The 27,859-nt window shown below is 40.4% G+C and overlaps 1 protein-coding gene across 1 annotated transcript; it reads left to right on the forward strand.

The window, feature by feature from the left end:
* SLC15A5 (solute carrier family 15 member 5) lies at positions 1-27,859 on the forward strand. The gene is made up of 9 exons (XM_033058733.1): positions 1-370; positions 1,964-2,186; positions 6,109-6,278; positions 7,662-7,882; positions 10,927-11,113; positions 14,637-14,825; positions 18,956-19,087; positions 26,889-26,997; positions 27,529-27,859. The coding sequence occupies exons 1-9, from the start codon at positions 1-3 to the stop codon at positions 27,671-27,673; spliced, it is 1,746 nt and encodes a 581-aa protein (XP_032914624.1). The 3' UTR covers positions 27,674-27,859.

A 27,859-nucleotide genomic window follows, 5' to 3' on the forward strand; every position in this document is an offset into this window, starting at 1 on the left:
ATGCCTGCTGCAGACAGAAGAGATACACAGGAGAAGGGATATTTGAACCACATGGCTGACAAGGAGCACCAACCCCTCCCTGGGAGAAGCTACCATGCTGGAACACTGCCCCGAGCTGAGAAGAAGCTGCACGAGGCTGTGTGCGTGCTACTGGTGGAGCTGTGCGAGCGCTTCACCTTCTTCGGCATCGTCTGCAACATGATCCTGTTCTGCACGGCCAAGCTGGGCTACCGCAGCTACCAGGCTGCCATGGTTAACATGTGCTTCGTGGGCACCTCCACGCTGACACCAGTGCTGCTGGGCTGGCTGGCTGAGCACCTCGTGGGCAGGACCAGGCTGGTGTGCATCTGCATGTTCCTGCACTTCCTAGGTGGGTCACAGCCTGCTGGCTGCCTCGCTTTTTCCTAATTCTCTTGCAGAAATGTTGTGCGTGGGCATCTGCTTTCCCCAGCCTTCCTCATTTCTCAGCTCCTCCTCTGCAAAATGCACTGCAGTGTTTTCACCTTTGTTTTCTGAGTGATTTCAAGAAGACAAAACCACATTGGTGTGTGCGTCTTGTGCTCAACCTTGGCTCCTGGGTCAGCTGTTGGCAGCGTGGATGCTCGAGTCTTAAAATTGGTCCCTATGGTTGTTAGTATTTGGCACAAATGCAAGGCTGCAGCTAAAGAGAGGATTTCTAAACTGCTTACCTGGTGTTAGAAGTAAGACTATATGTAAAGGTACTAGACTTTTTTATTTGGACAAGAGCAAAAGTATTTTGAACACATGAGTATAAACAAATTTTGCCTTAAGTGTCCTTATACCTGCACCGAGGGCCTGCCTGCTATTGGCATGTTCTGAATCTTCCTTGGGTATTATTTTGATCACTTTTTACCAAAAAAAAGCACTGCTCAAACAAAATGCACCTGTTCTGTAGCAGGTGGGGCATCTCCCATTTCATATTTTGACCTCCCACAGCAGGGCATCTCCCAGCACAATCTGCTGGTTGCTCTGTCAAATTAAACCAAGTTGCTAGAAATGCTTCTTGCTTCAACCAGTTGTTGAGCAAGTCTGATTTCTACAATAGCCAGCCACATTTTTATTTAGACATGCAACAAAGCAAGTTAAAAAATCAGAGTAATTCCTGAAATATTCTTGAGCTGATTGCAAAACCATTATTCAAGCAGTCTGGAAAAATGGTTGCTGTTGTATTCTACTGTTTGTCCCCTGGTATTCTGGTTTAAATCTCCTGCTGCTACTTGTCCTTTCACTGCATTTCCTAAAGCAGGAGATTGGAGACACAAACACAATTTGATGCATTTGGGTATTGTTTTAACTAGAACATTTCTTCCTTTGGGCATAAATCATTAAACATTCCTGGTGTATTGAAGTTTGATACACAGTCATAGGAGTGGCTAATACTGGTGCTGCTGATATATGAATGTGTTTTAAACTTAGTGTCCATTAGAACTTGAAAAATCTGAGAGACTTGCTTTGCAGACTAGAAGTGGCAAATGCAATTCCTGGCAGTGCTTCTATAGCTAAATTTTCTGTAAATATTTTCTATGAAGTTGCTACAGAAAAAAAAGAATTTTTCCCACTAAAATCTATTTCTTAAATTATGATTCCTATTCAAATTCTGAGATTTTTAGAAGATACAGAGAAAGCTGCACTACACTGTAGGATGTTTTGTGGGGTATTTTCTGGTTAATTGGTGGTTCAGTTGATAGAATAGCTGAATCCTTACAAGCATTTCAGAGGAAGTTTGGTTTCTTGGAGATCCATCATGATATTGCCTTACTTTACATAGCAACATCCAAAAAGTTTCTGTTTCTCTACAAAATTATGCCTCTCCCTCTTTGCACTTTTCTCTTGTCTATCTTTGATATTCCATCTGTCTTTTCAACATACCTGCTCTAAAAAATGTAAGCCTTATTTATCTGATTCTATTTCCTGTCCAATGACAATTTGGTCTCCATTGCAGGCACAGCACTGTTACCTGTGGTGTCCTTCCCCTTTGAAGACGTTTACATCGACAGACGACACATCCTTCTCACCCTGCCCAAAAAGGAGCAGAAAATCTTGTTCTACTTTGCACTCCTCACAGCCAGCCTGGGAATAGGAGGAATAAGAGCTATTGTGTGTCCACTGAGTGCCTACAGCCTCGAGGGCTGTGCACCAAAGGAGCTGCTTTCATTTTTCAACTGGTTGGTTATTTAATGTTGGCTAAATATCTATTGGGAATGATATTGCCTTGAAATGCACAGCTGAAATTCACAGGTTCTGTGCATGGTGGGTTTCATGTTTTGTTTTTAATGGCAAAACTTGGAGATTTTGCAAGAACTAAAATTTTCCCTGACTTTTTCCTTTTGCTAGTAGATGATAATCTATTTTGGCCTCCTGCAGAGGCGTTCAGTCAGAGTTTTCAGGATTAAAGAATTAGACCAAATACTCAAACCTTGCTAACCTTGTTGCTTTTGGAACAACATAGTCTGCTTGATTTTCTGCTTTTAACATGACTATGCCTTTAGGATATTTTGCTATTGTGCCCTAACAGTGGCGAAATTCAGTTATATATTGGGGTTTGCATCAGGGTGAATGTTTTGCAGTGACAGGCTGCTGGTTTACTGGAAGTCAGGATTGTGAGTGGTCTCAGACTAAACTCTGTAGGGATCTGCTGTATAATTTCAGCTTTGCTGCTGCAAACTTCTGGCATCTGATAAAACAATTAGCATTTGTATCTTGGTCAAATTCTTTTTCATTCTTTAGGAAAAAGTTGCTCTAATCGGGGTTTGGATTTTTTTTTGGTTTTAACTATTTATTCCTCCATGCATTACCGGGGAGTTAATTGTTGATTATTTAGCTCTGTAGCCCTATAGAGAGTGCTGTGTTTTCTGGTTAAACCCTGCAGTGAGGAAGTTGCAGTGGGATTCTCCTTATTCCTGCTTCAAGGCAGGGTGAAAGAAAGTCCTAAACTTCCCCCTTTTTTCTCTTTTGCATGTATGGTTATTAAAATAATAACTGAGCACATTTGCATGTTAACAATGCAAGGCTGAAGAATCAATGAAGATCTTGGTGAATCAGAACTCTCCTCCTTTGGGGATGGCTTTCCTGGCTATTCTTTTTTCCTCCAATTATGTTAATATCAAGGAGTTTTAAATTAAATCCAAACTTCAGTGAATAAAGTAGCTTTACCAAAGGTGGATGAGACTGTTCAGTTCCTTAGAGCAGATTCTGCCTCCTTGACCTGCGCATAGGAGAGAAGAGAAAAAAAATCCTTCCTTTTTACTCTATTCTGAGTTTTAATCCTTAATTAGCAACATCATTTTGATTAAATAAGACTCTGGGGGATTAAGACTGGAGAGCAATCAGTTGTTCTGAAAGGTAGCTCTGGAGAGTTTATTGTACTGTGGTCTTAGCCATTCAGAATTGTGTTTAATCAAAGTGACATTTTTCAGTGTTGATTACAAAGGAGATATAATACGAATAAAAAGTTCCTTGGGGGAATCCAAATGGGTCCGTTCTTGGAACTTTGGAAATAGCAAGAAAGGCACATATGCAATTCAAAAGAGTAAGTTTTTATGCTGGTACCCAAGGAGGGTCTGTTGGAATGCAGTCTCAGTTTAGAAAAATGGGGGGCTGGTTCTAATAGTTTTTCATCTCATTAAACCCCTCAGAATATAATCACTTTTTCTTGGTAGCCTGTTCTCTCTTGGTGGGCGTTTGTTGTGGGATTGAATTTTAAAATGAGATGGCATACTCTTGATGAGTTTGAGTCTGATCTTAGCCAAGTTCTGTTTAAACAATCGGAATTACTGAACTAAAGGTTGGGTTAAAAGTCCTGGTCATTTTTTGTTTTCTAATTCAATCTTTCAAGAAGATTGCTTGGCACATCTTAGGGCTTGGTTCTAATCTGCAGTACCTACTATGACTCTGACCTTAAAAATCAATAGAATATAGCAATTCTAAGTGAAGAAGAAGCTTGGGTTCTGTTGGATTACATTTTCCTAGGGCCTTCTGCATTTCCAGGGTTAAGGTTATGGACTGGTACTAGTTTGCAGCAGGACAAATGGATTCTGTCTGTGGGGGCATAGGATGAGAGCAAAGGTTACAGTGAGAATGAGCAGAGCTGTATCCTGTCTTACAGACTTGTAAAAACCTGCAGAGAGCATAGGACCAGTGGTGTTCTCCACCCTCACTCTGTTTTGTTTCCACATGTTGCAGATCCATATCTGCCATTTTCCTCAATACACTTTACCTTGGCTTTTTGAAAACTTTTTCTCCTGCTTTGGGATTTTTTCCCTCACTTTGTTTTTGCAGAGAACTCCATAGGCACTCTGAAAAACTGACTTCCTCCTACTAAGATGTATAAACATAAACAATGCTTTTCAGTAAGAATCACCTGCGTGTTACTTCTTTGAAGTTTTCACCACCAATGCATTTCTGTAAAAGGTTTCAAGAAGAGTATTTGGTTTTTGTGGGCTTGCAGCATTTAAGTTTGTGTCTGGACTGCATTCTTAAAATGAACCTCTCAAGCTGGCTTTTGGTTCTCATTGTGGAGAGGCCTCAGAGTGCTGAAGCTTCAGGAAGGAGCTCTTCCCTGCAAAGCCGGACAGGATATTCAGTTTGATGTATCTGACTGATCTGCCATGGCCTGATGTGAGCTCTGAGACCTTTTATGTAATAAAGGCAGGAACACTGATCTGTCAGTGCAATATGAGCACATACCAGAGTTTTGGTGTTTGTGTTGGGGTTAGTTCATCTTTCTTGTTTTGGCTGTAGGGATTGCTAAACACATCGTTTGGGGTTTTTTTTGTCTTCTCGTTTTTGTAAGAGGACAGCAACGTCATGTTTCAGTCCTAATGTACATGGCTATGCAGCAGGGAAAAATGAAAGTGCTCTCCTGCACTCCAGGGTTTTCCTGGGATGCTCCTATTTCCAGTCAAGCACTCATGAAGAATGCCAGGACTTCAGGTAACTCAGGCACACTTCTTTAGAAAGTTTGGAAAACAGTAACTGAAGCTTCTCACTTTAAAGTTGTCAGTTAAGAATTAGTTCAGAACTTTTACACAAGTTCTAGCTAAATGAGACATGTAATTATATATATATGTAAAAGCTTTAGTTGAATGGGTCAATATTTTTATGTACAAAATCCCTCCAAGTGTATCATCATCGAGTAGCATAATTCCAAATCTTTTGTCACTGAGAAGGTATTTCTAGATTCCTTAGTCCAAATACTTACGTTCAAACAGCATGCATGATGCCAAAGTGGCACTGAACAAGAAAACAAGTTTTGCTTCTTCCTGTAATATGCATTAAGCTTTATAATTGTGCATTTCACCTTTAAATGAAACCATTTTGCCATGGCTCCAGCAAAGGCAAAGGAATCTCTTCTTGCAGTCGCTTGCTAACTTTAATCTTTGGCACATTGGGGCAGTACTGTTCAATAACTGTGCTGTTTTCAGGGTTACGAACTGCAGCAGGAGGTCACTAGAGGTAAGATACCTGCTCCCAGGAGTGTGTGATTTAACTTTTGTATGTCTCCTGTGATGAGGAGGGGCTCAGTGCTTACTTGGGAAGCACCTCTACTGCCAATTACAGAGAAAATTGTGTTGGGGAACCTCCTTGTCAAGATATTTGAGAAGGCAACAAAAATTCAAGCTGAGCCTTGCATCTAATAACTGATAAAGCAAATTTTATTATTTCTTACATTTTTTAACATTTAATATTTCTTAACCAAAGGGTGGTGGCATTAAGACATTTCTCTCAAGCTTGTAGCATATGATTTCATGATATTTCATACTCAAAGCTTGTTACCAGATATTAAATGTGCAAATGGTAAATGTTGAGGTATTTAATTAATGTCACCCACAAGAATATTTGCAGTACTAGAATGATAATTTGTTCAGCTCTACTGCCTTAGTACACTTACTTTAATCATATACCTCTTGGAGCTGAGACATTTGAGTGAAAATCTGTTTTAATTGCTGTGCTAATGTGTGCATGGTAGTGATGCTGTCCATGATTACTACACTTAACCATGCCTTTAATTGGATGTTTTAATCTTCTGTAAAGGCTTTTATTTTATTCAGCCTCTCCACTTTTCTCTCTCTTGTCTCTGTGTTCCAGGTTTCACTGGCTGGTTAACTTGAATTCAGCAGTGGTCTTTGTCAGCATTTCTTACATCCAGCAGTCCGTGGCCAGGAACCTTGGCTTTCTCATCCCATTTGTGTCTGGGCTTATGGCTATGATCACAGTTCACATGGTGCGGGGTGAAATGCTTTACAAACCCAAAACAGGTATGAGGTAACTCTCTCTTAGGAAATATCTTTAGAGATGACTTTCAAAACAGAAATCTGGCATATCTGAACTAGTCCTTCCATAACTCTGCCCTGCTTGGTTGCAGATCCTTGGGTTTTAGTTTTCCAACCACATTACTGCTCCTTATTCCCTTTTTCTATATGCCCAATCTCTAGTGTAGGGCACAGCAAAATAATATTTCTCTGATTTAAAACATTCCATTACAAGCTCTGCTAATGTTTTGAGCTAATACCTTTTTAAATTTCCTTTTGTCTTTTATTTATTTCTGAAACAAACACTGCTTTGAGAAGAGCCCCAGGTCCCATTTGTTTGCTAGTCAGTTCTGGAATTCTGCACTTTTTCTTTTCTTCAGATTTATTCTTAAAATAATCCAGGTCTGAAACATAAACCACTTAAAATGAATGGTGAGAATAGTTGCCTAGTACAGTCCTACAGAACAATAAAAACTCTACCAACTCTGTTTCCAGGTTTTGATATGCTATTTGAGATTTTAATCCATAGTGACAACATTCTGCAGGTTAATACCCCACAGCTAGGGAGTTTTAAATATTAGTTATCTTATAAATTGCCCTTACTTAGTACTTTAGGCAAGTGCTTCCAGTAGGTGTCAATTGATATTTCTAGAAAATTATTTCCCCATCAGAGGCAGTAGGGAGACATTTTCATCCTACAATCTTAATTCACTTGGGGTTTTGGAAAGTATTTATTTATAGATGCTCCAGCACTCATAAAAGCATAAAAGTGCTATGACCCCTATTTGCATGGATGGAAATTGGCCAGAGGTAAATGAACCTGCATTCCCAAACCTGAAGCGAGCAGTTTTGTGCTTATTCTACTTTTATTTCATTTGAGAACCAAGTTAGCAATTCCTGAACCAGTAACCAGTCAATAAGTTTTAATATGCCAAGTACTAGACTGGAAACTCCTCTTTTGTCCTGCATACTACTTGGAAGATTCTTGCTTTTAAATTCATCCATGAAAATGCTCTTAAGGGGTTTTTCAACTCCTTTTCCTTCTTACTTTGCTACTGCCCCTCCCTTGCTACTGGACTTCAGCAGGCATTGAACAGACATCCAATAAATGGAAAGAAAAAACAAAGGAGATGAATACTTTTCTTGGTCAACCAGAGAAACGCTTTGTGGTGTGTTGAGTAACTGGTAATAAAAGACACTCTTCTCTGTGGCTGTTGCACAGGGTCACTTTTGTAATAATTGGGTTATGAATCAAGAATTCCAGAGTAATGACATTTCCCCTCCCTATAAAGGTGGCCATATCAGCTTATACTTTCCCTCCCAAAGTAGCTTGTTTATGTTGACAGCAGGTAAAGACATACTGGTGTCTAACGTCTCTGTTGATTGCAGACAGCTCCCTGCTGACGAGTTTTGGGGTGATTCTCAGTGCTCTGAGGACATGCTGTGTGCGATCTCGCTATTTCAGCATGGCCACGAGCAGCTGGCTGGACCTGGCCAAGGAGAACCACGGGGGCCAGTACACTGAGACTCAGGTGGAAGGCACAAAGTCACTGGCCAGACTCTTTCCCTTGTTCACCTTCCAGATCCTCTACAGGATGTGTGTTATGCAGGTGGGTGTGTGAGTTTTTATGCAGAAATCTTGAAATAGCCTCTGACATGCTGTCCTGGTTTAGGGCAAATTTGGGAGGAAACCTCTAAATGGGGCTCTCAACTAGTCTGGGGAAAAAATACTTCATCAGAGAGGAGCGGAAAAAAACCTGTTTATTTAACTGAGCAAGCACTTCCAGCACAAAACTGAACAGTACCAAACAGCAAAACCTCTGAGTGCTCCACAGAGACGGCAAGTTCAGCAGAGTCCTGTGCTGAGGGCAGCCCGGCCTGCTCAGGCCGTTCTCAGCCCTCAGCGCTGGGCCAGGCTGCGGCCTAGGCCGGGCCTGCGGGCCACAGGCGGGAGCTCCCCGTGCTCCTCTGGGTGTGCAGTCCAGAGCAGCCTCATACAGCTCCAAGGAAAAGGGAAAAAAACAGTCCAGGAGACCCCTTTTTACCTCAGCTAGCCAGAAAAAAAACGTAAAAAGCAAAGAGCGGTTCTGTCCCATCATCCACTGCAGACAGCATTGTCTGTGAAAGTGTGCGGGGGAGCAAGGACAGGCCCTGATAGCGACTCTGCACCTCTTCTCTCCCCCTTCACTCCAGGAAATCTTAAATCTACAGAATTCAATATTCAACACCAACAGACCATTTGGGGATACAGGCATCATGAAGTCACCCCCAAGACACAAGTGCTTAATATTCTCTCTAGGTGTATTTTTTCTTAAAGTTGCTTTGCCAACTGTGCGGCCTTGCAAAGTTGCTTTAATTACCTAAGAATATGCTTTGCTGTAACCTCTAATCTCCTCAAGTAAGGAAAATTGACTTGGTCAGGACTCATTAAGAAGCTTATATAAGTGTTTGCTCCTCCTTTCTTGGGACCTTTTTACTGGCTGAACCATTTTGTGTGGCAGTCCTGTTCTCCTCATGATGCCATGTCACAGTTTCCAGCACTGAGACTCAGGCTAGATCCTCTAGAAAAATGTAATTTTCCAGTTTCTTAAGTGTTCCCTCACTTTTGGGGAGAGGCAGAAAGTCTTTGCTGTTTTGGTTGCATGTTTATCCTACAGTTTTGACAGGTTTGTGTGGCTGTTGTACCTACAGTGGAAGTGGGTGGGTTTTCATTTGTGGGAAGCAGCAGTCCTTTCACAGCTCCTCTGAGTGATATAAATGCGGATGTGTCAAGGAGCCCCTGGAGCTGACAGGATTCCCTCAGATTCCTTTCTATCTGGATGATCCTGGCTGAGCAGGAGTTGTAGGTAGCTAAGTTGCCCTTTGGCAACTGGAAGCACAATTTTATGAGCCAGCTCAGAAATTAATTTTTAGTCATTGGTGTTAAAATGCTGCTTAAGGAAATTCTTACAAATATTGTGGCATATACTGCTTCATTGACACTTCTTCATGCCACCTTTCTCTGTTCCAATCCATCTGCCTCATTCTTTCTCCTCTCCCCTCCTCACAAAGCACAAAAAATCCCAAGCAAACAAAAAAAATTCAAAACCCAACAGACACACATACATGACCAAGGTTATGCATTAAACAGATATTATGATTTATCTAGTTTATTATAAAGTATTTATCTAGAAAATATAGATGTCTTTCCACTGCTGAAATGAAATAATCCATTGGCAGAATTTCCAATAAGTTTAATGCTCTTTTGCAAACTCAGAGATAGATCAGTATCTGTTTTTGTAAAGATTAATAGTGTTTCCTTCATATTAAGTTAACAGCTTTGACTGCCTGTGATTCATGTTCATGATTTTTTTAAATTCCAATTAAGAAATTAATGCTTACTTGAAATAAGCATTGGAAGAAGGCAACCAACAAAATTTTACTCAGTTCTAAGCATACATAGTTCTGTTGCTATTTATGCTCCCTTTTGCAATTTACATTTCCTTTTGGAGGTGGACTGTAGGTGAAAAATATTTTTAAGAGTATCATTGGAGTACTTTTTGAGCACTGAACAGACTATGAGTGGATAGGGCTGACTATAACCATTGATGAGAAGCCCTACACGAAATGAGCTAACAAATATACCTTAATATTCAGCCAACTAAAAAACAGCAATATTCTACTGGGTTTGAAATCACTGATCATACTGAAGAGTGTGCAGGATGATGCAGGAATCCAGAACTCAGTAAAAACAGATACAGGGTAAAAATTCCAGTCCTAGGTTGAGTTCTGTCATGACTGTGGTCTGTGAATTGCTCCAGCTGGAGTTTTCCAGTCTGAAAAATAGTGTGGATTATGACTCCCTGCTCCACATGAAATTAGTTAATCAAACTTCCTCAAAATCCCAGACAAACAAGCAAAAAAAAAAAAAAAACACTGAAAAATCTGTAACTCCATTGGTAGTAGCCATCAGGATTTTGATTTGACACTTTATTATAAACTCAGGCGCTCTTTTGTATAGCCTCACACAAGCAGGGGGAATTATTTGCTTTTGTAGTGAGGGAGTCTTACAAATCTACTTAATTGTGTACCCTGTTGGGCTGCCACTGGGAGGTTCCTCATCTGCTGCTTTTTGTCTTTGGTTTTCAGTTCCCCCAGGTCAAAGGAAGTCCTCTGTAAGTGCTCTGACTGTGAGTTGCATTCAGCTGGTTCTAAGGCTGTACCCAAATCTTCATTCCCTGTAGATTTGAAAGTGCTTTTACCTTGAGCATACAATCATAAGTCCAAAATCTCTCTGTACCTTGCAGTTCTAAAATCAAATCACTCTGCATTTTGCTGTTTAAAGATTCTGTTCTGTTAAACACTGGGTCAAGTGACTGAAGTTTTGGGTGGAATTTAGTGTATTGGCTGATGGCTCTAATTAGGGATGATCAAATGAACCTTTAGACTGTTGCCTAATTTGTTAAATTTAGGAGAAAAATCTTATAAAAGGGAAATGTTATGATCTGACAGAGAACAATATTGTCACTGTCTGAAAGGCTTTGTTCATGAATGCTCATTCCTTTTTCTGCCAGCAGGTAGTTGGTTGTGACTTCTTCAGAAGGAAAAACTTGGAGAGGTTTCCAAATATAGTAAAAATCTTATCCATGAACTGTGGTTTTATCCTTCAATACAGATTCCTTCAGGATATTATCTCCAAACCATGAATTCCAACTTGCACTTCAGTGGATTTTTCTTACCAGTTGCAGCAATGAACGTGATAAGCATCGTACCACTACTGATTCTTGTTCCTATTTTGGAGTGCATTAACTCCTGGCTCTTTAGCTCCAAGGACACTGGACATTCTCCAACAATTTACATTGGTATGTAAAAAATACATGTGTTTATACAGCTTTAATGTCTTTTCTGTTTTTGAATGAGAAACTGCAGTGTGATGGATGATCCTAGACAATTATAGATGAGTATAAATGTTAAGATTGACTTGTTTTAGCATGATGCTCAGAAGTAAATATGTTTCAAAGGAATTACTGAATAAGAAAGCCAACCCTGAAAACACTTACTAGGTAGTAAGAAAAAGGTATAGGTTTTGTGTAGGACAGACTCCTCTGACTGATAAAAATTTTGAGGCACACTTAGAAATAACTGGGGGTCGTTATATGAAATTGGTATTGGAGAGCAGCAGTATTTACTATTTATGCCTGAGAACTACTTTGACTTTGTTATCCTCTATGTGTTTCTTTATCCATTAGCTTTGCAAAGTTAATTTCCAATCAAAGTATTTTTTAGAAATTAAAAGTCCCTTCAGTTAGTTGCTCTCTGATACTGGAGAAATGTGTTGCTCAAAATGACGAGTTTGGAATCGGATAACTCGGTAATACAGGCTTTGTTTTTCTGTGATTTTTATGCTCTAAGTGCACTATTGTTAGGACTGCAATTCATAAGAGGGAAATCATATTACCACTAGAACCATTTCGTCCAGACTCTGCAGTTGCATCATAAATGAAATAAAAGTATCTAGGGTAATTCTGTATGTGCAATAGCTTTTTTTTTAGAATGGATGAGGAAAAGAAAACGTGCAGAAAAGTATGCATAAAAAAGGTGTGTGTCAACGGCTGCTGTTCTCATTGAACAGGCTGAATATTTCACAGGTAGAAGGTTACTTGGAGAGGTACAGCCTTCCTCCCCAGCATGAAGGTTTCCATTAGAATGTCTGATATGAGGTAATTGTTCAAGTGCTTAGTATTTTCATTATTAAAATCCTTGTTGTACCCTCAGTCACAGCAAAAAGGCTTCTCCAAAGTTGAAGTGTTACCTCACAGAAGTGGTAAAATGAGGTTTTTGCCTGTTGTAGATGGACACTAACTCCAGAAAAAGCTTGTAGCCTAGAAGCAACAATAACTTGAATTAGAGTTGGGCTACCTTCTCTTGACTCCGATGTGTTTTGTTTGGTTTTTTAATTTCCCCCAAACCTCTTAGGTTCTAGGATCTGGAGGGATCCTCTGCAATGCTCCTCACATGCCAGTTCCATGTTGTGCCACCAGTAAAACTGCTTCCATTCTGTATTCAGTTACAACTATTCCCTTTCATAGATACTCTCATTAAACTTCCCTCATTTTTTATCTTCCAGTTTGCCTTGCAAACCTCAGATGAAAATATTTATAAACCGCTATTTTCTCAGTGTGCTGCTATTAATTCAGTGCCCCATGGCAGGCAGCACAGCGAGTACTGACACACACAGAGGTATTAATCTGACTAAATTAGCCTAATTAAGAGTGTTATTAAGTTTTATACAAACCAGAAGCATATAACACAGCAGGTTGCAATTAGCCTAGTTTTTAAAATAACATCTGCATAAAAACACAAAAAGCACATTCAGATAATCATTTCACTTTAAACCATGGAAATTTCAAGTTAGTATTAATGTTCTATCCTGTTATGTTAAACAGCACTAGAATATATGCAGTGGTTTATTCTTAATAGGTTCATTTATCAAAATAGCCTCCTGTTAGGGGTGATAAACTACCTGAGGCATAAAAATACCTGTGAGTACAGGCAATGGCTTTACATATCTAAGTATATGACTGCACCTGCAAGTATGGTAGACCTCTAAGTGCCAATATTTTTGCCAACAGTTAATTAGGTTCTCAATTATTTTCAGCAACAAAATTGGAAGTATAAATAGGAAGTTGGTGTTAAGCCAGCCTGTAACTATATTTTAATTCTACTCTTGTAAGAAGAAGGAATTTAAATAGTTTTCTGGAAATTTTCAGCATGTTAAAAATGGCAATTTTCAAGTATGAACCACACAGACAACTGAAATATCTGATTGTTCTCTATTAAGGGTCTACAAAAAAAAAAAAACTAGAATGTGTTTCTCTCTGGTTTATTTGTAAAGGTCTAATACGACCTTAGTCTCCATATAATATAAAGAACCTTGTCCCAGAATCACCCCTAAATATTATTAAACCAGCTTGTTCTCCTGTAAAACCAAAGCCTCAGCCAGTCATTCCAAGCCCCTCATTTTGAAGAGGACTAAAGGGAGAAAAGTAAGGATGAAAACTGTATCTCTAAGGTTCTTTTTTTTCTTCTGCCACATAAAGTCTTGAGAGAAAAAAAAAGTTGAAATTTTTGAGCACTCAGAGGTTACTTTTCAAGAAATGTATTGGCTTTTAGCAAAGGAAAATGCTTCAAGTTTGTTGCGCTGTTAGGAATACTGAACTGCTGGAGGTTTCTTTAGTACCAACATAATTTTTCAGTAGGAGCACTCTGGCTCTGGATGGCTCCAAGAAGCTCCTTGAGGGCTTTATACCTGACTGTGATAAGGTGCATTGGCCAGAAAACACTGCTGAATTCCCTCCTGTCATCAATTTTCAAGCAATAATTCATTGATACTCCCATTAAGCACTAGAGGAGCCTAAACAGCAAAACAGCTTTCAAGGCTCAGGTTAGGCAGGGGGGTTGGATATTTAAAGCTGTGAACATTCAGGAAAACTGTGGTAGAAGAAAAGTGTGAGAGAGGAAACAGAGGCCTACAAAAATACAGCAATGCTAAGGCCACTTAGCTGTATGAGTGTTTCATCTCTGCTGTCCTGATACTAAAAAAGACAAAGTGTATATATGTTATAAATACAATATGAAACAAAAGCTTTTGGCTGTTGATGTCCAATCTAATAAGTGTAGCAATTACCAGTCATGAAGGCTTGAAAGTATAGTCCAAGAAGTTGAGCTAAAACTGTCAAAAGCAACCAAATTCTCCTTACACTATGGCTTAGAAATGCTGGTAAATCAGAATTTCAGTCAAAATCAATGGGAACTCAAACCATGAGAGGTATAGATAATTCCTGTTTTGAGACTTGCTTACAAACTTTGATTTCTTTGTGTTTTTCTTTTCTGAGAGGATACAACCATTTCATACTGCCAACATAAAGAAATGTAAGCTAATATATTGTTATCTTATATGCAATGGGTGTGAAGTGTGGGGTAGTTAAAATACATCCAAGTTTTGCAAGAATTTCCTGGTAGTTTTCCTGCCTGGTAGTTTTGTTCCTACCCTTTCTCTTGTATTATCTGGAAGGACATTTGTTCCTTCTTTTCCTCCTCCTCCTCCTATCTTCAAAAAAATTTAAAGTTCTTCTTTGTGACTTTGGTCTTCAGAGGAGTTTTTCTTCTCTCATTTATTCTGAGCTCTGTCTCCGTGCTGAGCTGGTGTCCTTTTGCCATATATACATAGCAAGCGCTCCATTCATGTTTAGGTATTCAGAAAAAAAATTATTTGGGGTGGGGGTAGGAAACTCCTTTTGCATTTTTTAGGAGTTTGCTTCACTCTAAGCCCATGATGGCTCTGTAATGTGTCCTTGGTGAAAACTCTCTGTGCTGTTTGCCCAGTTGTAGGTCACTTGTGTGCTGCACTCTCTGTGATGGTGGCTGGCTTCTCTGAAATCCACAGAAAGCACTTCCCTCAGGTGGAGCAGACCCTCTCCAAAGAGGTTCTCCTGGTGTCCTCCATGCCCTGCTTCCACCTGGCTCCTCAGTACATCCTGCTTGGAGTGGCTGAAGCCTTGGTAACTCCCTCCTGTAAGTATAATCAAATAGGCTATAGCAAGGGTGTCCTGGTGCTCAGAACTGTATCAGCTTCCTAAAAATAATTACTGTGATCTGGTATTTTTTCCCTGGCTCTCTTCCATGTACTTAATGAGCAGATCTGTGCTTTACCTGCTTCAGAGAAGCATAATTTGTCTGGCTGGCTGTAAGTCAGGATGAGCAGTGATGTTTCAGACTAACTGGAAGGGAGCACAGTGCAGCCAGGTCCTGGCAGGCACAATCACCTGTTTGGTCTTGGAGCTGAACCTGCTTCAGGCAGGGACAGGGACTTGAGCAGCTCCTGAAACCCCTTCTGACCTGAATGCTCCTGTGATGATTTTGTTGAGATGGAACCAAAACACCCATGAGAACTCAGCCGTGGTTGTGCTCTGACTACCTTAAAGGCCAGGGCAAGGTGAAGCAATTGAACATCTCTGATTTTTGGGCCCAGCTACTAGAATTATTACATGTTTTTCACAGAGCACATGTGGGCAGGTGACAGTGACAGGTTAACCCAGAGAATGGTGTAGGCAGCTGTGAGGTTTCTGTCAGTGCTCCCATTGGGAGTCATGGGAACATGCCTCCACAGATATCACATCTTAGCTTGTGACACAGAGCCAGAGACAAACCCACTTGCTTTTCAAAGCTCAGCTTGTGCCTGCCATCCACACATTATGTAGTCATACTCCTGATTGTGAGTCTGAACCTTTCCTGCTTTCCATAATTTGCTTTTCTGTGTCTACTCTGATATTTGAGGCTTATTTTCTTCTGAGGAGCATGCAGGGTGCTTTATCTTGCAGAGCTTTTTTAAAAAAAATGTTAGTATTATAAAAATAATCTTAGCAGCATTCACTTAGAGACACAGGTAAAGTAATTGACTGGTTGATCTCTGCAAGCATTTAATTCTATGGGTTGAGTGTCTCTTGTGTTCCAGTGTGTGTTCCAGTACAACCCCAGAAATGTTCAGGTTTTTATTTAAGAGTGGGAAATAACGGCAGTGTCTCAGCTTCATTCTTATACTCTGAGACTACTGAGAGCTGTGGGTCACAGTCTGTCACTGAAAAGGTAATTTTCCTAGTTTTAAATACTTAGCACTTTCATAATGCCTCTTCATCTGATAGCTCTCAAGTACTTAACTGAGACAGGTTTCTAGGCAGGTAATTTGGTTTCTAGGTTACAGGCTAAGTGTAACTGAAAACTGTGACCTTCTCTGTTTAGCTTAACAAAAAAAAGGTTAGGAGGTGACTTGCTTACAGTCTTCTCATGCAAAAGCTGGTAGAATAAGGCCTTTTAATCTAGGACACTGGGACACAACTGGAGTCCAATGACTGCAAGATTGCATTAGCCTTTAGAAAAGAAATAAAACTCCTTCTTAGGGGTTTTCTTCCTTTTTTTTTTATTTTTTAAGGTCTTTTTTAAAGGATTGTGGTTAGGATTCCTTAGGAAGAAAAGCTGTCCTTCCCCATTTAAGTAGAGATGAAGCCTCGTGCTTAGAGCTGCAGTGAGAGGTGTGACTTAAAAACCCAGCTAAAATGGGGCTAAGTCTGAGCATGAGACTTGCGGACAAACAGCTGAAGGGAGGTGCCTAAAATCAAGTAATGCTGTAGAGCTGATGGGGAGGATGGCCTCCATTGGTGGCACAGCTTGGTGTCTGGAGTGTCCTGGCAGGGCAGGAGGGCTCTCTGCAGTCTTCCCGCTGCTGCTGGACTAGAGCCTGGCATTTCCCCAGGTCTTGCCCTGTATCACAGCCCAGTGCAGGTGGCTGAGGGCTACTGAACCATCTCCAGCAGCCATCAGGCTCTGCATTCAGACTTCTGAGTTGAGCTCTGGCTTTCTGCTTCAGTTTGAGCTGAATTGCTGTTCAGAGCCATTCTGTGAATCCATGGATGTTAGTGACAGCACAGACACTTACAGAACTGTCTCACCTTTCCTGACATTTTACTGCCTTTTGTATGCAGAAGGTCAAATTCAATTATAATAATTTACTGGACCTGCAAGTACATGATCCAAGCTGAAGAGGGAAATGCTCACTCTTTTAAGCTGAGGGGAGAAAGGAGATAACTCATTTCTGAAGAGCTTGGTTAGAGAAGTTAGATTTGGCACACTGACCTCTTTATCTTCATTAGGATCCCTTTTATTGAGGTTGTTCAGCTTGGAAAAGCGAAGGTTTCCATGTGACCAAATTGTGTCATTTCAGTACTTGACTAGAGCCTACAAGAGAGATAGAGATTATTTACAAGGGCATGTAGTGACAGGACACAGGTGAACAGACTGAGAGTAGGTTTAGATTAGATATCAGGAGGAAATTATTTTCTGTGAGTGTGAGTTTCTGGCATAGGTTAACCAGAGACTCTCCCATCCCTGGCAGTATTAAAGGCCAGGCTGGGCTCTCAGCTCTCTTGTTTAGTGGAAGGTGTCCATGCCCATAGCAGTGGAGTTGGAACTGGATGGCCTTTTAAGTCCCTTCCAACCCAAGCTATTGTATAACTTGGTCCCTGATACTTTGAGCTGTGTTTATACAAGATATTTCATTATCTTGTTGATAAGAGTTATGAATAATCATCTGCTTCAGGTGGCATGAGCATCTCTTAGAATAATATCTGCTACTAAGTCTTTAAAATAAACTAAAACAATGGTATTGCTCTCCTTCCCAGTGCTATAAGGTTCTCCCTAGCCTTTGACAGGCTGAATTTGTAACCCTAGCCTGGTTTAAACCAGGAAACTCCACCTCTGTTAGCTAGAGGATATATTGGGGATGGCTTTGCCCACTGATAAAATGCAATAGTCTCCAGGGGAAATTGCAGCAGCTGTTTAATAGTCCCAGCAGCACCGTGGGGAAACGGAGGATTGGATCAGGCTATTGAAACAGCAGGGGTAATTTAAGTAAGTAGGATGCAATTACCCAGGCTGAATTTGACCAAGATGCATGTTTTGCACCCCTGCTTTTAGAAGGGAGGAACAACCAGGAACTTTGAAGTAATTTAGTGTCTCAAGTTAGCTGTACAATGCTTCAGACTGTTGCATCTCCAGATGGTGTCCCAGGCTGTCCTGCTTTCTCTTGCCCTCAGGCTTCTGGTTCCTATTGTGAATGAGTAAAACACTGTCTGTGGTATTTTTTTCTTTCATATGTTTTCAAAGCTCTCATTTGGACATCCAAATTAAAAATGGTAAAAGACAGTGATTGCAAAGTTTCATTTGTGTTCAGAGGTGCTTCAGGCAGCCCAGCATCCAAACAGGATCTTCTGCTGGCAAGTTTTTCAAGCTGGAGGTCATTCTAATTCAACTTATTAAGCAGGTGGGGAGACTCTGGGGTTGGGAGTAAAAGTGTGGAGAACAACTCAAGGAGTGAAATTAGGAAACAGACATTTTTGATGATCAGTGAAAACTGCATGAAAAGAACAGCTCTCATAAAGTCTTGCTGTTACAGCCAAATTACAGCTGGTGGGGTTATTTATAGTCATCCATGCTACAGCAGCATGCTACAGCTTCCCCTCTCCACCAAAGCTGTTGCTGCTTCTGGTTCAACCTTCTGGCAAGAAAGTGAAAAATAAGGTCTTAAAAAAGAGCCAGTGAGCCTGGGAGTTGCACTCTGGGGAGCAAGAGCATTGTCCCGCCTAAAGGTAAAGCAAGCTAACTGTCCAAATTCAGGCAGAGCTCTAGATTTTGCAAGTATTCACTAGTGGCTGTGCTGACTCTGAGATACAAGCTCCTGCTGTTCTGCAGTTAAATATCACATCCATTGTCTTTGTGTTTACTGGCTGTGGTGGTGTTTGCCTGTCTTGCTCCTGCCTGCAATGTTGAAAGGGGCAAGCAAATGGCTGGGTGGAAGAGTGGAAGATCTTGCTGTACTTGTGGAATATGGGCAACTGCATGTGAATAGTTTATTACAGACATTTGTTTAAGCAGTTTGGGTAATGCTTTGTTAAAGGCTACATATTAATATCTTACAGGATACATGCGATTGCTCTTCTGCAGCAAGTACATTCTCTGTATAAAATATGGAAATTCATTAATAAAGATGATTTGAATTTTTTAGTGTATCTATGTTCTACCATCATTTAACTTTCTTTTTTTCTTTTTTTTTTTCTTTTTTAACTTGTAACTATGTCTGCTTCCTTCCTAAGGTTCCTTACTTTGCTTCTGGCTTGTGCCTGAAAGAATGAGAGGGATTTCCATGCATTTTTTAGCTCTCTTTAATGGAGCTGGCTGCTTTATGGGAGCTCTCTTTGTTCAGACAGCCCACGCTGGCACTCAAGGTAAGAGTGTGCTCATAATGGGTGTTCCTGAGCAGTTTTCTAATATTATTGATTTGGAGAATCAGGCAGCAGAATTAAAAGGGATGCCAAGTTTTATTGATTTGCTCTCACAATTAAGATGGAATTAAGATAGAAAATAGCCTTCCAGCTGTACTCATCCAATTTTAATGAGTCATCTTAGTTTTGATAGTCAGAGTAATTAGAGGATGGCATCTTGCAGGAAGTCCTCCTGTCCAATCTCTGTTCTTCTGTTCTGGAAGACTGAAAATAAATTGGCTAGGAAGCACCTTTTTGTTTTCATGAAGAAGTACATTCATGTTATTGACTCTTACATGGAAGACTCTGGCCTCGAGAGCAAGATGTGTGCTTTAAAAAAACAAAATATCACTCCCTGTGTCCCCCAGAGCCATAGGGAGCAGGAGGTTGGGTGGAAGGTTTCAAAGCTGTCTGGGGAGCTCTCTCCTGGACCCGCTGGTTCCCTCTGACTTTGCCCAGCTGTTAGAAAAGCCAATTCTGTGACACTGTCACACTGTGGTTTGCCCTTTTGCAGATGAATGCTGCAATTCCCAGAAAACTCCCTGGTTCCAAAGCAGTTACAGCAGGTTCAGCCTGTTGAGGTGTATTCAGTGGAAGCTCTGAACTGGACTTGTTCCCAAGTTACTGACTTTTAAGATAAAGCAGGAACTTCTTCAAGTCATTCTTCCTTTGCTGGTGAATCTTTGTTCAATACAGAAAAGACTTGTTTCACATGTGAATTTAACAAGTAAAGCACTTGAGTTCTTGGACTGAGGGACAGGGATCCCTTTGTTTACAAATTTTAAATGGCCTCACTTGCTAAAGGAATATTTCCAAAGCTCTGGTGGAACGCTTGCAGAGAACTGTTCTTGAGGGACCACAACTGCTGGCTTAATGCAACTGCAATTGCCACAGCTGTAGGGTTTTGTGACTGTTCAGGGTTTAAATTTGGAGTTCTTGTCTTTCCTATGTAAAGACTCACATAATTCAAAAACAAGCAGCAGTGGGTCTTTTGAAAGTGTGACAAAAAATTTTGATTCCTACTCCTAAGATCTGAACAAACAAATGATGGTTTGACATGCAGACCTGCTTTTAAATTAAAAATTCAATTGGGATTTTATTACAAGGTATAAAATAGCACCTGGAGATGAGTAAAAAACAGGAATGTTTACCCAAATGAATCAGGCAAAGAACTAATAAGCATCAAGCCATCCATTGGGAGAACTGAGCTCCTTGAATATCCCCCAGTGGAAAAGGTTACCTTTCATTATTGGGAGTTCAGTGTAATATGGGGTGAATGAAACAAACAGTTTAAGGCTGTGTTGGTGTGGTTTTTTTTTTCCTTTATCCCCCTAAGTATGGAAGCTATTAATTTTTGAGATGGAAATATTTAGTAAAACTGCCATATTTTACTGCAATTTGACTTTGGAAATAATTGAGTAATTGCAAAATAATTAAGCATAAGGTCAGCACCAAAATATTTTGCCTATGTTGCATCACTATTGTTTAATTATTTCTTTATAGATTGTTTCTGCCCTGTGATAGAGGAAAACAATTTTTGCATTTGATTTCCAATTCAGTATATTTTTGTCTGTATTTTTATCAAGATGAATCCTTTTTCCGTGAGTCTGTATGAAATCATTTGATTCAAAAAAGCAAATGTTCCTTTCTTGCCAGAAATTCTGTTTTAACAGAGATTGTGAGTTTTTATCCTGGCTGAGACCAAGAAGGCTGAACTCTCTAAATTCTCCACAAGCTACAGTTACCCTTTTGCTCCAGATTCTTGGGCAAATGGAAAAGTTTCCTGGCTAAAATATTCCTCACTCTTAGAAAGCTGGGTGGCAAACTTCTCAGCTTTTCTTTTTTCTTTTTCCAAGGCTGTAAGTCATGTCTTTGTTTAGCTTTGCCAGACCTGCTGTTCGTGTAGGTGGAATTGACTGCACCATTATCCTGAGCAAAAGCCACTCTGAAATTTCCAAGGGAGTCAGTGGCAGTCTGTATTCAGATTAAGGTGCTGTAATGGAAATGACTGCTGCTAAGCAGGAAAACTCTGCAAAACTTGAGAAACTTTAGGGAAAATAAAGTGGAATATGTTTAGTGATTGCTCTGTTGCTGTAGTTAGAAGAGTGTTAGAGATGACTTGCCCTGTTAATATGTAAACAACATATTACTGGGCTCTCTTTTTATTTTTAAAAATAATTGAGTGTCTCTTTCCCAGTGTTCCTGGCTTGAATCAGATTAATAATTCCAAACTGCCATAATTCACTCAATTCACAGCTTGCAAATGATGGTGATAGACCTGCAATGCTCCTCTGCTCATCCCAGCCTGTTGTCCTGCTGACTGCTAAGTCAGAGTAGGCTGAGGATCACACTTTTGTAAGTGGGGATAAACAATAGCAAAACAAAAAATGCATTTTAGGCTCACTTTTGCTGTTTTCCTAGTTCAGTAGGAAGTGTTCTACACACTTGTGGGGTTTTTTTGTTCCACATGTAGTTCTTCCAGTTGTGCTTCTTACAGTGGACTTTGGTGCTCATGATAATCAGCAAAAGAATATTTTTTTAAAATTTAATGTAACCCAGTGGTTGCCTAATGAACCCCCTAGGAAGGGCTGTTGTAGAGAACACATTTGTGGCCTCTCAAGTCAAATTACATTCCAGTGAACCAAATTCAGCTTTTTAACTCACATTTGGTTTGGTGGGCTTTTTTTTCAGATCTGTTTAAAGAGATTTGTAAATATTCCTTATCTGGACAATTTATGAAATTGGGAGCAAAGCAAACCAACCAGAACTATTGTTTGTTGGGGTTTTTTTGTTTTCCTTCCTAAAAAAAGGCTCAACTAATTTACTCATTTCTATTGCAAGAGCAAGTTCTTTCTCTTTTGTCTGGAGGAGAGGATAGTGTTGATGAATTGGTTCTGTGAGATTTAACAAGGCTTAGTGAGTGAAGCTTGGGCTATGAATGCTTTTGTCTTGTCCCATGATTCTTGTTTCACTAAAACCTGAGCCAAGACTATTTCTGGTTCTTCCATCTCTGAGCACTGAGACCATGTTTTCCATGTTCCTGCAGCGAAGTAGATCCTCCACTGTGTGTTTTGAAGTGTTGAAGCACAGAGGGTGTTGACAAAATTCAAACATTTTTATATCCTATTTTATGCTACTAGTTTAGAATTTTATTTGGGTTTTTATTGGCAAAGTTGATCAGATATCAGTCACAGTCAAATCTGCATTAATCATTTTTAACGCATCTATGGAGGATGGTGTGAATATGATAAAATAAGACTTTTTTTAAGAAATCTGACGAGTGCAAACAGATGATGGGTGACAGTGATATTTTCAGTACAAGCTGGGAAACTGCTTTCTTTTGGATCTCTTACCTCTCCTAACATTTTAACGGAAGAAGATGCAAGACAAAACCTGTCCTCTTATGCCAATCATTTCAGAATATATTTCTCTAAAAATATTAATATAAATATGTAAGGAAGAAAGAAAAATTTAAAAAAGGTCAGAGGAAGGAAACTGTCCCAGACACAGTTTTCGTGCTTGTATTTAGAGAATCACTGGGAGGGGGTTGTGGTTTGAGTTTGGGTTTTTGGGGATTTTGTTTTAGTTTGTTTTTTTGGTTGTGTTTTTTTTTTTTTTTGGTTCTTTTTATCATTTTAGTTTTGTGTGGTTCCAAATACCAAAGATGATAAAGCTAAAGGATATTTGTTGCAGTCCAGATGGTGGTGGCCACTGGTACCTATTTAGCTAATAGGGATTAGATGCAGAGTGAAGCTTTAATTTGGATATGATTAAACACTAAATTTATGTCCACTATGTTGATGAAATGAAGGAAGGCAATGCAAACCTTTTTGAAATATGAATTAATATTTTCTATAATCACAGCATAGGCTATAGGGTAGCAGCAGAAACACAAGAATGGTGTGGGATAGAGTAACTTCAGGCTTATGACTGTCTTGTTTGTTTCTCCAAGGTTTTCCCCATAATATAATAGGATAGTGTTATTCAGCAGAAAATCCTGCATGCCTCCCTGTGCAGGTTTCCCTTGAGGTCTCTGAGGGTGCCACCACAGCAGCAGATATGTTGTGTGCATTAACTTTTGTCGAAGGCTGGCCCTTTTCAAGTTTCTTCAATGACTGGTATTGCCAGCAGCTCCTTGCTGTCAGACACCCACCAGAAACAGCCCAGGGAAGTTTTTGTCCATGTCCCAATCTCTCTTTCATTTCCACCTCTGCCTGCTTTAGTAAGATCAGTTGCTTCCTCTTGGTGTTGTAAATTATTCCTTCTTCTTGAACTGGGTGATTTCACTGCAAAATTGACAGGACTCCAAAGTGTCAGTGAAAGTTTACCAGGCTTTATTTCTATGGTTGTAGAGCAGACTGGAGGAACAGATTCTGCCTAGGCTTTGTTCGTTAACTTGTTCTAAATTTGCCATAAAATACATAACCAGTTCACCTCTAACAGCAGAGAAAGTATTTAAAACTATGCACCTCAAGGAAACTTCTGTTTCTTTGTGGTGATTCATGCTGCTAAGTATTTCTATTGTTGGAATAAAAATGGAAATCAGGAGCTCGTTGCAGAAAGTTAATTCCCAGTGAGCAATTATCTGTGTGACAAACCAACCTTGTAATTGCCACTTCTGTTGGCAATCTCCACAGAAAAGTAAAGGATGCACAGAGCCCAAAGGCAGTATCTTTTGGGGAAAAGTGAATTGTTAGCATGTTGCATGCTGAGGCAAGGATGGCCAAGTGCTGGACTCTTCAATCACAACAGCTCCTGGGGTGCCCAATTCCAGCAAAACCAAAAGACTGGCACAGGGAGTCCCTGGTGTTCATAGCTGAGATATCCTGAGAGTGAGCCCCAAAGGCAGTCAATGAAGGGTGGTGGTGTCTGCAGAGAGCTCGTGGGAGGTGTCAGTGGGGTCAGGTTGAGAGCATCTAAAGGGAATTTTGGTACCTGAAACACATGGGTGAAGTTTTAGCACTGATGATTCTTCTCTTGAGGCTTCCTGCAAGCAGAGGAGAGGATTCTCTGTAGAGTGAGTGTAAGTAAAAGTAAATGTAGTCCAAGTTCATCCCCTGTTTCATGGGGGAGAAAAAATTTAAAAGGAAAAGTAATGAAGGAAAAGAGAGTGAGAAGTAATTTTTTTTTGGCTGGAAGTAGGAAATGATTCTATTAGCTTTTGCTGTATCTACTGATGAAAATATGCACTTGAAGGATTGTAGTCTGGATATCCTTAGGACTGTTGGCATCCTTATTCCTCTGTAGAGGAAAGCCTACCCCTAACCAGCCTTGTCCCTGTCTGAGAGGAAAAGAAAACCTTGATTCTACCTCTTGCTTTGGACAGAGCAGGAAACTAGAGAAGAAAAAAGTGCTCTGTGGCAGCTGGAGCCTCACCATATCCTATTTGATTTTTTGTCCTTGCATGTGCTGTTGCTCATTTGGATTTTCCGGAGGCTCTCTGTTGTTATCCTAGCCTCACTGTTAAAATACAGTCAACTCCTAAAAGAAGGGAGGAGATGGAGCAAGGATTTTTGACCCAGACCATTGAGGGAAGCCTGTGGTGAAGTGGGGATAGGATCCACATCTACTTGCCAGACTGCCATCCTACCCATGGAACCAACCAGCCACAGTTACAGTGCTTTTATCTGGTGCCCTTATCAGTGATAAGACAGAGAAATGATGCAAATGGAGGCTTTCAAACTCGGAAGCTGCAAAATTGTTTTTATTAGCTTTTTAAGTATATGTTTTCTGTCCTGGTTCCACTGTAAATGCCATTCCATTAGGAAGCTCCTGCTGCTCCTGTAGTTAGCCTATCCAAGGTGAATAACCCAGCAGACAGTGTGAGCTCTGCTTTGACAAGCTGCACTGCAGACCCCCATGCATGATTTCTCTTTCATCACATCCACAGGCTCTGTCTGTGCCTTCTATTGGACCCTGGGGGGTGCAAAATGAAAAACTACCTGATTGTGAATGATGACAGTAAAAGTTTATAAGCTACTAAAATGAAGTTACAGCATCTAGGAGCTCAGTCAACTTACAGTGTAAGATGATAGGTTTTTAAAACTGGCTCTGAGATAACACTGCAAGAGAAAGGGAGCAGGCAGGGGTGTGGTGGTGCTGCTCTGTGACAAGCAAAAAAGGTAACGTGGCATGGAGAGAACTGTGGAGGAGCTTAGGAAAACTGATGGCAGTTGTTCTCTGTCAGTCCCAGGAGAGCTAAAGGCAAGAGCTCTGTAAAGAAATGTCTTTATAACTCTAAGATGTGGAGGGAAGAGAAAAATGGAAATATATGAATGTATTTGGCAGGGTGTAATCCTTTGACTGGTGTCTCTCCTGTGCTGTGGAACTGCTCTCTGCCTCTAATTAGAGAAATATTAACAATCTAAGAATGGCAATCAATGTGTACAAGTGGCATTAGTGGCCAAAAGATCTGTTAAGGCCATCAGGTTTTTATAATACAGTCATGGTAAGAAGGCTGATGTTCCTTCTTTCCCCATGAACTCATTCAAGGGGGGGGAGTAGGCACACAATTTAGATGGGCAGGATTTGATACTAGACTTGGATGCGGCAGAGAAAGGTGACTTTGGGCACACTGATGCTGGTGTAGTCCAGATCAGGAGGATGCTTTTGATCTATATCTCCTAATAATCTCTGATTTGCATCACAGATGATCTTGGAGTGTGGAAACGACTGAATTCTTTTTAGAGGGAACTGAACAACAGAAAAATATGGTCATGTTTGATGTGTTGCAGCTGTTAATGGGAACTGCTCTGATGTGAGCCCCCTGAGCTGCGGGGAGTGTGAACATCACATTCTCACCACCAGCTGTTTCACACTCTGCATTTCTTATTAATTCCCAGTCAGGTACTTGGTCATTACAGTACTGTATAGGTTTCTGATGTTCTGTAACTTCAGCTTCTACTGGAACTTTTGTTCTCCTTGGTTTGATGGTTTTGCTGTAGTTGATGATGGCACTTCAGGTACAAGTATTCAGCTGCAGACTAACTGGGACTGGATTTGTTTTTAACCATTTTGATTTCTACAGTTAGTTGCCACCTGAGCTTGTTTGCAGTGATCCACGCCGAAAGCAATGCAGCCACAAACTGAAGTGCACAGGAATGCACAGGCAGGGAGGTCGCTGTGTGCGTGTCCCCTGCTGAATGGAGTGCCAAAATGGCCCAGACATTATTGCCAAAAGCCTTGGTTGAAAAAGGTCTGATTTGTGTCAATAAACAATGAAAGGACACCTTATAGGCTCATGGCTAAAGGCAGCTGTAAAGGAAAATGTCAGGAGCTATCTTGCTAATGAAACACCAAGGCACTGAGTGAATGCTTTTTGTATTTTGAATTTTTAAAATATTTTAAATTCTTTATTACAGAGACCAAGAAAAGACTATTAAAAGCATGAGAGATACAGTAAAGATTTCTACAGCCCACCTTAATTCTAGCTCTACCTAAAATGTTCACAGTTGACTTGTTTAGCTGTGTGCACAGCATAATACAAATGGAAGATTGTCCAGTCATTACAGCAGTAGCTGTGCAGGATTAGGTTTTCCAGAATACTTCAGATTTATTAGGGATGTTCTTTAGTTTCTTTACATCTGTACTACCAGTCTGCAAAGCCAAAGTAGACCCAAAACCCCCAGGGATGCTGTGAGGATGGAATGTGTATCAACAGCTGCAGGGATTGTGTCTCACACCAAGTTGTCTTCTTGTCTTCCACGTGAGCCACGTCTCGTGCTGCAAGGCAAACTAATTCTGCCTCAAATGTCTGCTTTACCAGGCAGCTGGTTCCCACACTTGCTGCATGAAGGTAAATTGGAGAGATTCTTCTTCTTCTTGGCTTCCTTAATGATGGTGAACACCCTGGGGTTCTGGAGCATTGCACACAGGTACGTATGAGAAAATGAGAACTTGATGCTCCATTTGTAGGTGCAGGTAGAAATTCTTGAAAAATCTGTGGACTAGCATGTAATAAAGAATTGGTAGTGATAGATCATGTGTGGAGGGAGATTGCATGGCAAAAAGGTGGTGAAGTGAAAAAAATCTGGAACAAAGTGATGTAACTCACAACTCTGGGATGTTTAATCCCAGTTAATTTTCTGTTGTCAGCACTTTAAGTAGTCCTTGCAGTCAAGCAGAGGGAGGGAAGCAGCTGTGCCACCATAAATGTGAGGGGTCACTCTGAAACTTGAAAGTGGCTCTTGGGCATTATGAGGCAGTCCTGTGGAAATGCTTCAGGAACCTTGGTGAGCAGAGATGATGCGAACAATAAATATTTGCATTTTCCTATTTTTTTTGGCTGCCTTAAGTCCAGGATTCTCAAGGCACTGGAACTTAAGTATTGTGTATAAGCAATGGGTGAAGCTAACACCTTACAGGATGATTATTTTGTTATTTTCCTTCTGTATCATCTCCCCCAGATACAACAATCTGCATGAGAATTGCACCGATGAGTTCAGAGGAAGTTTTCCTGGAGAAAAACTTCTGAAGCATGAAACAGCCATCAAGCATTATAATGCTGTCCTGGAAAGTTCTCCCATTTTGTCTCCTGTGGAGAAAACCTGATAAAATTTCACTGTCATTTGACTAAATTTTGATTTTGTTATCCACCAGCTCTCTAATGATAAATTACCCAGCACACTTAAGTGGAACTATGTCCCGGTATTTATGAATTATCTGGTGAATAATAATGTTGTTTATGAGTTAACAAAACAGCATTCTTCATCGGATTTGGCCTTGAAGGAGGCTGCA

The sequence above is a fragment of the Catharus ustulatus genome, chromosome 4 (assembly GCF_009819885.2).
Source record: "Catharus ustulatus isolate bCatUst1 chromosome 4, bCatUst1.pri.v2, whole genome shotgun sequence".
NCBI classification, from domain to species: domain Eukaryota; kingdom Metazoa; phylum Chordata; class Aves; order Passeriformes; family Turdidae; genus Catharus; species Catharus ustulatus.